The sequence below is a fragment of the Trachurus japonicus genome, chromosome 14 (assembly GCF_045865225.1).
Source record: "Trachurus japonicus isolate A0001 chromosome 14, Traja_1.0".
Lineage (NCBI taxonomy): Eukaryota > Metazoa > Chordata > Actinopteri > Carangiformes > Carangidae > Trachurus > Trachurus japonicus.
The window spans coordinates 7,510,445-7,522,273 of NC_140920.1; the positions used below are offsets into that span (position 1 = coordinate 7,510,445).

General features: G+C 41.6%; 2 protein-coding genes across 2 annotated transcripts; one reads left to right on the plus strand and one right to left on the minus strand.

The window, feature by feature from the left end:
• Positions 1-255: 255 nt before the first annotated feature.
• Positions 256-5,675, minus strand: LOC146974160 (E3 ubiquitin-protein ligase RNF26-like). Its single transcript, XM_085797262.1, has 2 exons — positions 5,530-5,675; positions 256-1,853 (listed from the first exon to the last, which is right to left on the minus strand). Exon 2 carries the CDS (start codon positions 1,845-1,847, stop codon positions 573-575), a length of 1,275 nt encoding a protein of 424 aa, XP_085653388.1. The 5' UTR covers positions 1,848-1,853; positions 5,530-5,675; the 3' UTR covers positions 256-572.
• Positions 5,676-9,030: 3,355 nt separating this feature from the next.
• On the plus strand, positions 9,031-9,505 carry LOC146974161 (histone H2B 1/2-like). The gene has a single exon (XM_085797264.1). The coding sequence runs from the start codon at positions 9,066-9,068 to the stop codon at positions 9,435-9,437; it is 372 nt and encodes a 123-aa protein (XP_085653390.1). The 5' UTR covers positions 9,031-9,065; the 3' UTR covers positions 9,438-9,505.
• Positions 9,506-11,829: the final 2,324 nt, after the last annotated feature.

Genomic DNA, 11,829 nt, shown 5'->3' on the forward strand with positions numbered 1-11,829 from the left:
GGGAAAACCACAGTTGTGTTAGTTGAAGGATCACATTTGTGCAAACTAATCTTGTGTCACACGACATGTCCTCTGTGATGTCACTACTGTACTCTCTCTCTCTTTCTGTGTGTGCAAAGACGATGCTGAAATGAGCCATCATGAACGACAAACTTAGTTCTGAATATTTGAAGTTTTGGTTGAACAAAACAAGACATTTGAAGAGTGTGTTAAGGTGGAAATTTACTTTTTTTCTCTTTTTTTCCTCAATTAATGATTGGCACATTAAATTAATTTTTAATAACTTAAGGAGCTAATAGTTAGTTGCAGCACAACTACTCAAAAACTTTTACCTACCTGCTCATTAGGTATTTACAGATTCACTTGCCCAATTTTCAGAAAGCTGAAAGCAGCATCTTCAATTGTCTTGTTTTGTACAAAGAACATTTCCCTCAGTACGATTAATCAATTATATAATTAGTTTCTATTATTTTTCTGCCAATCAACCAATACATCAATCGACTGACTGCAGCAGCTCTGAGGACAGAAGAGAAGCGTCTATTGTGGTCTGCTGTTTATGTTTGACGGTCCCATCAGAGGAAAACATCCAAGGTCTTTGTGATGTGCTGCCGGCAGAGCGGGCAGCAGCGTGCGGATCGCCGCTGCGTCAGGATGTCGGCGCAGGGCCGGCAGAGGCAGAGGTGGCGGCACGGCAGCAGCAGCACCGTCTTGCTCAAGTCCTGGCAGATCACGCACTTCTTCCTCTCCTCCTGCTCCTTCAGGAGAGTGAGAAGCTCCACGTCCTCGCCGGCCGACCTCGGCTCCGATGCGCTCGTCGCCCTGCCGCCACAGAGCGTCTCCGGCTCTCCGTCCTGATTGGCGCGAGGCGGAGGCGAGTCGGGCCGGCTCGGGTCATTCGCCGGCAGCAGGTCGCTCTCGGTCGCTAACCGAGCCGTGTCTGCGTCCGGGAGCCTCGTTCCACCGGCGGCGTCCTGTGCTGTCCTGCTGTGGACCACGGCTGGCTGTGGCATCGCCGCCGCGTACAGCCGGTGAAACGCCGTCTGAACGCCACGGGCCCCCGGCAGAGCGGTGACAAAATGGCGGCCGAGTTGCGCCACGTGGACAAGAAGCCGCGGGTTCAACAGCAGCGAACCCAGCAGGAAGATGGCGACGGCCGCGGCGAGCAGGACGTGCGAGTCGACCACGAAGACCGTGACGAAGACGCGTCCCAGCGCCGCCAGGAAGTCGAGCAGCAGCTGGCAGGGCGTCCACAGCAGCACGGAGGCGCCGACCAGACAGCTGTACAGGAAGGTCAGCAGGTTCAGGGCCAGCTCCGCCACTTTCTGCACCGGCGCCGCCACCGCCTCCCAGACGCCCGCCAGCACAGACAGGCAGTTCTGAGTGCTGATGAGGACGATGTTGACCACCGTGTTGACGAAGTAGAGGACGAGGCTGAGGGCGATGAGGACGCCTTCGCACGTCTGCCGCAGGACGCAGCTCCCGAACGTGAACCCGCGGTGCAGCAGATCCTTGGTGCGCAACGACACGTGGCAGAACAGGTGTCCCACCATCTTGAAGCTCTCAAAGACGCCGCCGAGCGTCTGCAGCCATCCCTCCACGGCGTGCGCGGCCGCGTGCGCAGCGCTGGACACGGCCTCCGTGGCGGCGAGGAAGGAGAAAAGGGCGAAGTTCCAGTATTCGACCAGCGTGGAGGTGCTCAGGGTGACCAGGGCGCCGTGGAAGGACACGCCCACGCCGGACAGGAAGCGAAGCAGCCAGCTGACCGCCCTGATGAGCAGGTCGAGCAGCAGGCAGCAGGCGTCCAGACATCTCCCAACGGCAACAGACACCACGTTCACTTCATCCATATTAGGCTGAAAGAGAGAGGACGTCACAGAACAACACGTTGTCAGCTCAAATCCCAATATCACGAGTATTTAACCAGCATTAAAGTGAGTGAAAGTTAGTTCATTATGTCTATCAGGGAAAATCCCCTGTTTTAATATAATACATTATTACAATATGTATTATATTAATGTCAATTCAGTTAAGTCAGGGTTGAAATCGTTATTATTTGCTACAGCTTAATCTTTCTAATTGCTATTATTGTTTTCTATTGTCTTATTTCTTTCTTTTTATATTCTGTCTTGATTTTAATGTATTTCTATGTCTCTGTAAAGCACTTTGTATTGCCTGGTGTATGAATTGTGCTATACAAATAAATAAATTTGCCTTGCCTTGCCTAATGGATATGTAAAGCATTCATGTGTGTTAATATAGAAACTGGCAAGGGTGGTAGTCGTGTGGGGGATCACTTTAAACTTGTAAAGTTACTGCGACTAAATCTATCACTCAATCATCATTATGATGCTTGATTATACTGAGGAATTAATCAGAATCTGCAAAGTAAACACAGTTATAGAATAACTTACATAAAGACACAATACTTTCTTCTTGAATATACACTACCAGTAAAAGGTTTGGACACACTGTCTCATTCAATGGTTTGTCTTTATTTTTTAACATTCAAAGCAAAATACGGCTACTTCAAAGAATCTAAAATATAAAACAAATTCTGCTTTGTTTAACACTTCTTTGTTTACTACATAATTGCATATAGTATGTTCCTTCATAGTTTTGATGTCAGTATGAATCTACAATGTAGAAACCGATGATAATAAAGAAAAAAACACTGTGTCCAAACTTTTGACTGGTGTAGTAACACAAAAATCATGCAAAAGAGGAACAAATGTTCGCAGCACAACGGCAAATGCTCCCAAAAATGTATTCAGAGTGGAAGGTCTCTGTTTCGATCCCTTCAGATCTTCTTCAGGACTAAAGAAACAGTAAGCGGGCGTGCACTTTTAAAATGTCACACCATGCATCAATTGGAGGCCCTGAGACTGAGACCAGTCCAAGTAATTAATCAAATGATTAAGCCCAATAAATATAATATACAGATGTGGATGCATCAAACAACTGGACAATAAAACACAGACAGGAAGGTCATGAAGAACATAAGGGGGAAGGAGATACTCAATCAATGTAAGAGGGTCAATGGTAGTGTAAGACAGTCAGACCCCCACCCTGAAATGTTGTCTCTGAAACAATGGAAGTTTTACCTCAGACTGGATGTAACCTCTTTGTGTATTTACACCTTTTGATTATTAGTGATTTAGTCAATTATCTTTGTTAGAGTTTCACCATTTGATGACTGTCTCTAATCACTCTCAAGTGTCTCAGTGCGAGAAGTACAAAGGTGTAGGTGATTCATTGTCATATGAAAAGAGACCCCCTGATGATCAAAGGTCTCCAGATGCGAATGGTGTCTCCATGCAAAGTCCCAATTGTTATGTGAATTAGAGGTGTTTCTGTTCTGGTTGGATACTTAAAGCAGATATCAGTGGAATGTTTTTGTTAATATAAGTCCTAAATAGTCCTATTTTCCGTCAGCAATCACTTACATGAAGTATTTCAGCCTAAACACGAGTCTCTCCGTCACTCTGCTCTGCTGTAACCCGAGGAGAAAATTTTCCTTGTGGGATACAAGTGTTATCCAATGAGGGGAGAGAACGGCATGAAGGGCTGTGTGTGCAGCCAAGGGATGCGCGTGAATGTGGTGACGTAGCACGAGGACCAATTGATGCCTGACAAGGGCGGGGGCTGCTAACTCATGGTGCGTTCAAGGAAACTCGTACTTTGTGTTTTTCCTTCCTGTGAAGTCATACCAGTTCGATCTGGTACGAGTTCACGGGTCGGAAGTTACGAGTGGCCGTTATAGGGAACTTTCACAGACAACAGGACGGTAAAAACACGAGCTACGGGTTACCTGGAACGCTACCAAGTCGTAGTTGTGACTTGAAGCTGTAACTTACGGTTTCAAAAGCCTGCCTTGAACACAGCATTAGCCGAAATGGCCGTGCCGCTGTTATCTGCTTTAAGGGAAAGAGCAAGAACCTCACTTTGAGTTGATCTGCTACCAGAGCTCCCACACATCGAGTGTGTTGCATTATCTATTTCTTAAGTATTGTTACTATTTGCTATAGTTTGTTCATTTTGTACATCACAATAAACTGGAATCTTAACCCTTCATTTCTAATATTGCCTTATTGGGACTTTGTTCTAAATAATTAAGAATCTGTTATTGGATATTTATTTGGTCTTTAGTTATATGGTAAGTTTCATTTGGTAACATTCATACCCTTAACCTCTGAGTTGAATAGAAAAGATTGAGTATCATGTCCTTTAACCATTGAGTTATATTTTATGACCTCTGAATATCTCAACCTCGGTGTCTGGGCTGTTCTTCTATGTTAAGAAGGTCACTGAATAGTTTAAGTCTATATCTGCCATCCCTGAACTAAGTTAGTCTAAAAGATCTTAGTTATATGGTAAGTTTCACTGGGCACTATTTACACCCTTAACCTCTGAGTTGGACAGATAAGATTGAGTATCATGTTATTATACCTCTGAATACTTCAACCCAGGCATCAGGGCTATTCTTTTATGTTAAGAAGGTAAGGTCACTCAGTGGTTTTAATAATCTATACCATCACTGAACTAAGATTGATTCCAGATTTCTTAACAATAGAATTTATTCTTAAAATGTTTATATTTTAAATGACTGATTAACTTTTAATTCCACTAATATTTAAGAGTAAAGTTATTTTTAAATGGAGTCAGATTAAACGAGTATTTACCTCATCTTAACACCGGAAAGACAAGACACGTATTGGGGAGATATTATTTAATATTGATGAATATTTCCTCCCCTACAGTTGCCTATATAATAGAGTACAAGTAAGTACAAGCAATCTAATATACATATGAGAAAAACATATAAAAAGGTCAATGCTTTCCTTTTTTCCTCTTTGTTTGCTTTTTGTTCTGCACCTTTGGACTCACACAACTGGATGTGCCTACTATTTTACCCAGTAAAGCAAAACATTATAACAGAAGTAAATAGGTAATCTATGAGAAAGTGCAGTACAAGAATAACAAACAAACAAACAAGTGAATTAATGACTTTTTGCATTTTGGGATGTACTTGATGATGACATAATGGCAGCAGGAAGAGTCGCAGTCATCATGATGCTGTGTTATTTGAAAGGTCCTTGTCTGTGTGGATGAGAGACAGACTCAGGTAGAAAATGTGTGTGCCCCAAAGTTAAGAGAAGCTCTTTCTGATTTAACATTATTACTTAATTGCTTAAATTATAAATTGACCGTTTCCTTACTGGAGAGTTTGATACTAAATAAATGTTGGGCTACTTTTGGCTTTTCCGTTTTACATTACACATTAACTGAGCTACGAGCAGGAAGACCTCAGTGAAATGAGTTGTATTTTATTTTATTTTTAAGTATTTAGTTATAATAACAACACTGTTTCATGTCCTTCAGCATCTCTTGCTAACGGCACCGACCAAACCAAACCAAACCAAACCACACCCGTCGGCTCTAACGGGCCGGGAATCGAGGCGGAAATGAACAATAAAACATATAAAAACACGGTTTCGGTGGCGGCTGGAAGCTGGTAAGAGACTCACTCACCGTGGCGACATGACGCAGGGAGATTTCACCACATGGAAGTGCAGGTTTTAGCTGTGGCGGCGGTGCTGGTTGTTGTTGTTGTTACCATGTCCCCCTGTCTCTCCGTCTTCTCCCCCCCTTCTTCTCCTCTCTCGGTTGTTAGGGACGGTTGCTAAGCGGCTGTTGGGAACGTCGCCGCCATCTTGTGGTTCGGTTCTGCTAATTTTTGGGGGGGTGTGGAATGGGAAAAAAATGTGGTTGATCAGTAATAAATGTTGTCTAAACAATAAGATCAAGGACGTATCTTTCAAAATTATACAAAACAAACAAAAAAAAACATTAGAAAGATTTAAACTTGATATTGAATACTCTTGTGATTTATATTGTCAAATATTTTGGTTGAATGTACAAAATTTTATTGAGAAGAAAACTGGACATTCAGTACGTCTGCATGAAAAGGACAATTTTTCTTTACTTTGAAAACAACCAAATGGAAAATGATGAAATGGAAATGATTTTTTTTGTACAACTTGTTTTATTTTTTGGTAAATTTCATATCCACAAAAAGAAATGGACTGACAGCAAACCAGATTTTAGGAACTTTATCAATACAGCACCGACATCAATGGACTAGAAATGCCAAAGGCTTTAAAAGCAAACTTTATTTTGGAAAAAAAATGTATTTAATTAATATGATTTTCTTTACATTGATGATTTTTTTTTTTTTTTTAAATGCATAGGCCTACTTCTAGGCTAACCCTATTTACACCCTACTTTTTTAATTCCCCTGGCTCAACAGTATTGTTATGTATATAATTGTTAATAAAGTTTAAAAAAAAAAAAAACATTGTGAGAGTGGAAAATGAAATAATTTAACCAGAGACGTTCTAATATGAGGAGACAGACCACTCTGCCCGTTTTGAATGGGGAAAGCTGCGACGCCAAAGATGGCGCATGTCCCGCCCCTTTTCACCAGCAGCCAATCACCTGCTTTGCCAGAGCTGAACTAGGCCAATCATGTTGTTGCACCAGCGCATGCGCACAAGTAGATTTACGACAGACAAACCTACCTGGTGGCAACAACAACACGGCACCGTGTGTACTGTATGTGGTCAGGTTGAAAATTTACTCTAAGGTTTTCGGAAAAGCCACCGGCGACCGGGAGCGGCTCCTCATCCTGGAGGAAAGCTGTTTAATTACCCGCGGAGTTTTAGAGGTTTACTGCCGGCTTGTTAATTTGGCAGCCACATTGGTTGGTCTTAATGAAAAGTGAAGCTTCAGGTGTGTGCTGCTGAACGAAAGAGCTACCTCGCTACGTATACAGAATTCACCTCATTCACATCAATAAGTGTTTTACAATGAACCGATCAGTCCACCTTTTCTTTAATTTAACTTTTGAATGTATAGTTTTGTTCGTTTCATTTTTTAACCTAAACATTCAAACTGGGCCCCTTCCCCCCAGGGGATGTCCATGATAGCAGCAGCAGCAGTCCACTCCAAAAAAAAAAAAAACACACACACAGTCCGGGTGAAGCACTGGAGCCGTGGACCGATAGACACCGTCACCATTAACGAGAGCCTCTCGTTTTATTGTACCGAGTACGAGAGGCTTGTTGTGAGCTGAGAAGCGGCTGTTAGCGGCGGATGCTAACCGAAGCTAGCGGCGGATGCTAACGCTACCGCTAGTCGAAGTTAGCATCGAGCTAGCTCAGCACAACGAACGCCCCTCATACTTGTTACCGGTCGAGGCTTTAGTTGTTAGTGATGGTCGGTAATCAGTCCGTGGCTCCAGCGGTTCACTCGGACTGTATTTATTTATTTTTAACTGACTGCTGCTGCTGCTGAGACGACATGCTAGCACTAATACATCCATGCTAGCATTCGATAGCATCCGAGACAGCTAACGTTTGTGGGGATCGTGGGAGGGGGGAGCAGACACAGTGACCACACACAGAACTAGGAGCCCATAGGTGATGATTAAGACGGATTTCATGTAAGTCTAGCGTTTATTTTTTAGCAAAAATCTCCAGACTCAAGCCGATATGTCTCCAGGTAGAGCAGTGCAGACCGGTGTAGGTATGCTCGGGCTGCTGCTAGATCACGGATTTAGCCGTTACAGCCGTACAGTAACGGCGGTGTCGTAAATCCGCGCGCATGCGCAGTTGAGTACTCCCTGTGGAAAAATAGCGATTTAAACGTCATTCTGCGGTAAAGTCTACGTTTTTTTGGTTTTTATTTGTATCTTATTTCACTGGCTAGCACGTCTGTATGTTTTTTCCGTCCTGCTATCACGTTAAAGGGTGGATTTGACCATCCCTCCATTCATTTAGATAGGGGTCTGGTCTCCTTGGGGTTTTCGTGGCGTCGCCAAGATGGCCGCCGAGTGGCATGACTTGCCTAGAAGGACTTTGATTTAACTCAGACCAACAAACGCACTTGAAAGAAAAGTGGAATAGGAGTTTCATCAGCTTGTCGACAAAAAGAACAGGAGTTATCAACATTCATACAGTGGCGTCATGCAAAAGTTTGGGCACCCCTGATCAAAATTTCTGTTAGGCTAATGTGAACAGTTCAGCAAATGGAAGAAATGATCTCCAAAAGGATAGATCACACATTCCCTTTACATTTTGAACAATATAACAAAAATAATACACTGATATTGCTTAAAATGTTGCAAAAGAGTGTTTCATGTTGGAGATGATTTCATTTTCCACTCTAAATGATAGTATGTCACTACAACAAAAACAACAACAAAAAGTCAAAGTTTTTTTATGGTAAAAGTCTTTATTCATAAGTGGGTTCTCATCTTTCATTTCCCCTGTTTTGTGTAGCAAAAAAGTAGCCTAATAGATTTATATAACGTTAGAAAAATATATTTGTTGGACTACCTTGAGACTTTGTAAATTTATATTGGCTGTGCAGGTGTATGTAGAATTTATTTATTTGCTTATATGTATGTTTATTTATATGTTATTTTTATATTTTTTTAATTAGATTATATTTGGACATATTGTTGAAGCTCGCTGTCATTATTTCTTGTATCAATTGATTCTGACGGTGTTTGTATAGGTGTACTTTGTCAAATAAAGAGAGAAAACAAACATGCTAACTCAGAAATATTTTATATGGAAACTGTTTGTAGCTATCGCTCTTTTGAAATAGGCTAAATATTCTCATTTTGATTTAAATATATTTACAATGAATTATGTAGGGTTTGTTGTTTCCACTGTTATAATAGTCAGTCTCTATTTAATGGCACTTAATTGAGTTTGTTTTATTGATTGTCCACCCCCACCCTGAGCCACACCCCAACGGCAAAGTGGTGTCACTCCCGTATTGTCTTCATTTTTCAGCGCCATCTCTCTCTCACACACAGTTTCGGTATCAGATTGACGGTTTAGGGGGCGGGACCTCTGTTGTGCGCACTCAGCGTTCCAGCCAATCAGGTGCGAGCAACGGCGCAGCCTCATTTGCATACAGTTGGAGATAAATACATACCGCTCCTTTGTCTAAACCGTATTCGACACCACATCGGAAGTCATTGCAAATCGTTCGTCATGCCTGATCCAGTGAAAGCACCGAAGAAGGGCTCCAAGAAGGCCGTGTCCAAGAGCGTCTCCAAGACCGGCAAGAAGAGGAGAAAGACCAGGAAGGAGAGCTACGCCATCTACGTCTACAAGGTCCTCAAGCAGGTCCACCCCGACACCGGCATCTCCTCCAAGGCCATGCTCATCATGAACTCCTTCGTCAGCGACATCTTCGAGCGCATCGCCGGCGAGGCTTCTCGTCTGGCCCAGTACAACAAGCGCTCCACCATCACCTCCAGGGAGATCCAGACCGCCGTCCGCCTGCTGCTGCCCGGGGAGCTGGCCAAGCACGCCGTGTCCGAGGGCACCAAGGCCGTCACCAAGTACACCAGCTCCAAGTAAAACTGTATTAACTCTTGGCATCAACCACCACCCAAAGGCCCTTTTAAGGGCCACACACCTTCAACTAAGAGCTCGAATCCTCATTGCAATGAATGAATCAATGAATTACAGCCTTTTGCTTATATGGTAAAGGTAACAAGTCTCTATTCATGTTAAAACAATTGTGTAAATACTATGTAGCAGTGATCCATCTGCCATCATTTGTATTTTCATTGTTGACATGCAAGTACTGCTGCGTCTACACTTGTTTTACATTACAATGTGTATTTCCCCCACAATTGTGTCACTGTCTCCATGTAAGGGCAAGGCATCTGTGCTTACAATGTTAATTAAGGGCCACACACCTTCAACTAAGAGCTTGAATCCTCATTGCAATGAATGAATTAGCCTTTTGCCTGTACGGTAACGGTACCAAGTCTCAATTCATGTCAAAACACATGTGGTAATACTATGTAGCAGTGATCCATCTACCATTTGTATTTTCATTGTTGACATGTAAGTACTGCTGCTGTGTCTACACTTGTTTTACATTACAATGTGTATTTCCCTCACAATTGTGTCACTGTTCCCTTCATATAAGGGCAAGAAGGCATCTGTGCTTACAATGTTAATTAAGGGCCACACACCTTCAACTAAGAGCTCCAGTCCTCATTGCAATGAATGAATGAATGAATTACAGCCTTTTGCTTATATGGTAAACAAGTCTCTATTCATGTTAAAACGATTGTGTAAATACTATGTAGCAGTGATCCATCTGCCATCATTTGTATTTTCATTGTTGACATGTAAGTACTGCTGCTGTGTCTACACTTGTTTTACATTACAAAGTGTATTCTCCTCACAATTGTGTCACTGTCCCCTTCATATAAGGGCAAGAAGGCATCTGTGCTTACAATATTATTAAGGGTCACACACCTTCAACTAAGCTTGAATCCTCATTGCAATGAATGAATGGCAGCCTTTTGCCTATATGGTAACAATAACAAGTCTCTATTCATGTCAAAACACTTGTGTAAATACTATGTAGCAGTGATCCATGTGCCATCATTTGTATTATTTTGATTGTTGACATGTAAGTACTGCTGCTGTGTCTACACTTGTTTTACATTACAAAGTGTATTTCCTTCACTATTGTGTCACTGTCCCCTCCATGTAAGGGCAAGAAGGCATCTGTGCTTAATATTGAGGGCCACACACCTTCAACTAAGAGCTTGAATCCTCATTGCAATGAATGAATTACAGCCTTTTGCTTATATGGTAACAATAACAAAGGGCAAGGCATCTGTGCTTACAATATTAAGGGCCACACACCTTCAACTAAGAGCTCCAGTCCTCACTGCAATGAATGAACTACTGGCTTTTTGCTTATATGGAAACAGTAGCAAGTCTCCATTCATGGGAGAAGGAGGAGAACTAGCCTACTGGTGAAAACACTTGTGTATTACTATGTAGCAATGATCATGTGCCATTTGTATTTTGATTGTTGACATGTACTGTAAGTACTGCTGGTGTGTCTACATTTGCAAAAGGCTTTTGTAATGTTGTTTTGAGTGTCTATTAAAGGTGTCTGTTTCCCTTTAAATTGTGTCACTGTCCCCTCCATATAAAGATATCTATGTTACAATATTAAGAATAGAACATATACCCATCATTTGTGTCAGTAAATATATGGATTTTACAGTGTTGGTTTTGTAAAAACATGGCTATTATACTATAAGTTAACACACATTTTTCTAACCCAGACAAGGTGACAAGAATACAATTTTCACAGATCATTTAAAACAAATACACAAACTTTAATGTTACACTTCTACAACTGGTTTGTATTAATTTGTTAGGCATTTAAACAGGAGACAATAGATAGATAGATAGATAGATAGATAGATAGATAGATAGATAGATAGATAGATAGATCGTAGATAAAAACGTCCATATATAGATAGATAAATAGTACTTAGTATCTTAGCTTTCATTATCACATAGCCTGCCCTATACTTTCACTTTTACTTCTTCCTACTCCTTCTTTGATCTTATTATGGGCATATTAAGATTTGATGATACTAATATTTTTAGTTTTTGTCTTTTTCTTTTCATTTTAGACACATTTGAAATGTCATTCATTCATTCATTCATTCATTCATTCATTCATACACACATATACATAGCTAATGTTTCTTGGTCGCTGGTGAATGGAGGGTTTTTTTTTTTACTTGATTTTAGAAGAGGACTTTGAAACCCGTTTATAACAGTGTTATCATCATCTCTTTGTCCTAAATGAACAACTGAAACAGTCGATACAGGGACACAATGTCTCAGTTTCCTAAACGACTTTCTACAAAACCTTCAGCAGTAGTTGGTTTACAGGATCGATCAATTGTAGCATTTTTAATCC

What these genes read in the sequence shown, in the direction of transcription:
- LOC146974160 (XM_085797262.1), bottom strand. Translation starts at nt 1,847, where the DNA reads ATGGATGAAGTGAACGTGGTGTCTGTTGCCGTTGGGAGATGTCTGGAC.
- LOC146974161 (XM_085797264.1), top strand. Translation starts at nt 9,066, where the DNA reads ATGCCTGATCCAGTGAAAGCACCGAAGAAGGGCTCCAAGAAGGCCGTG.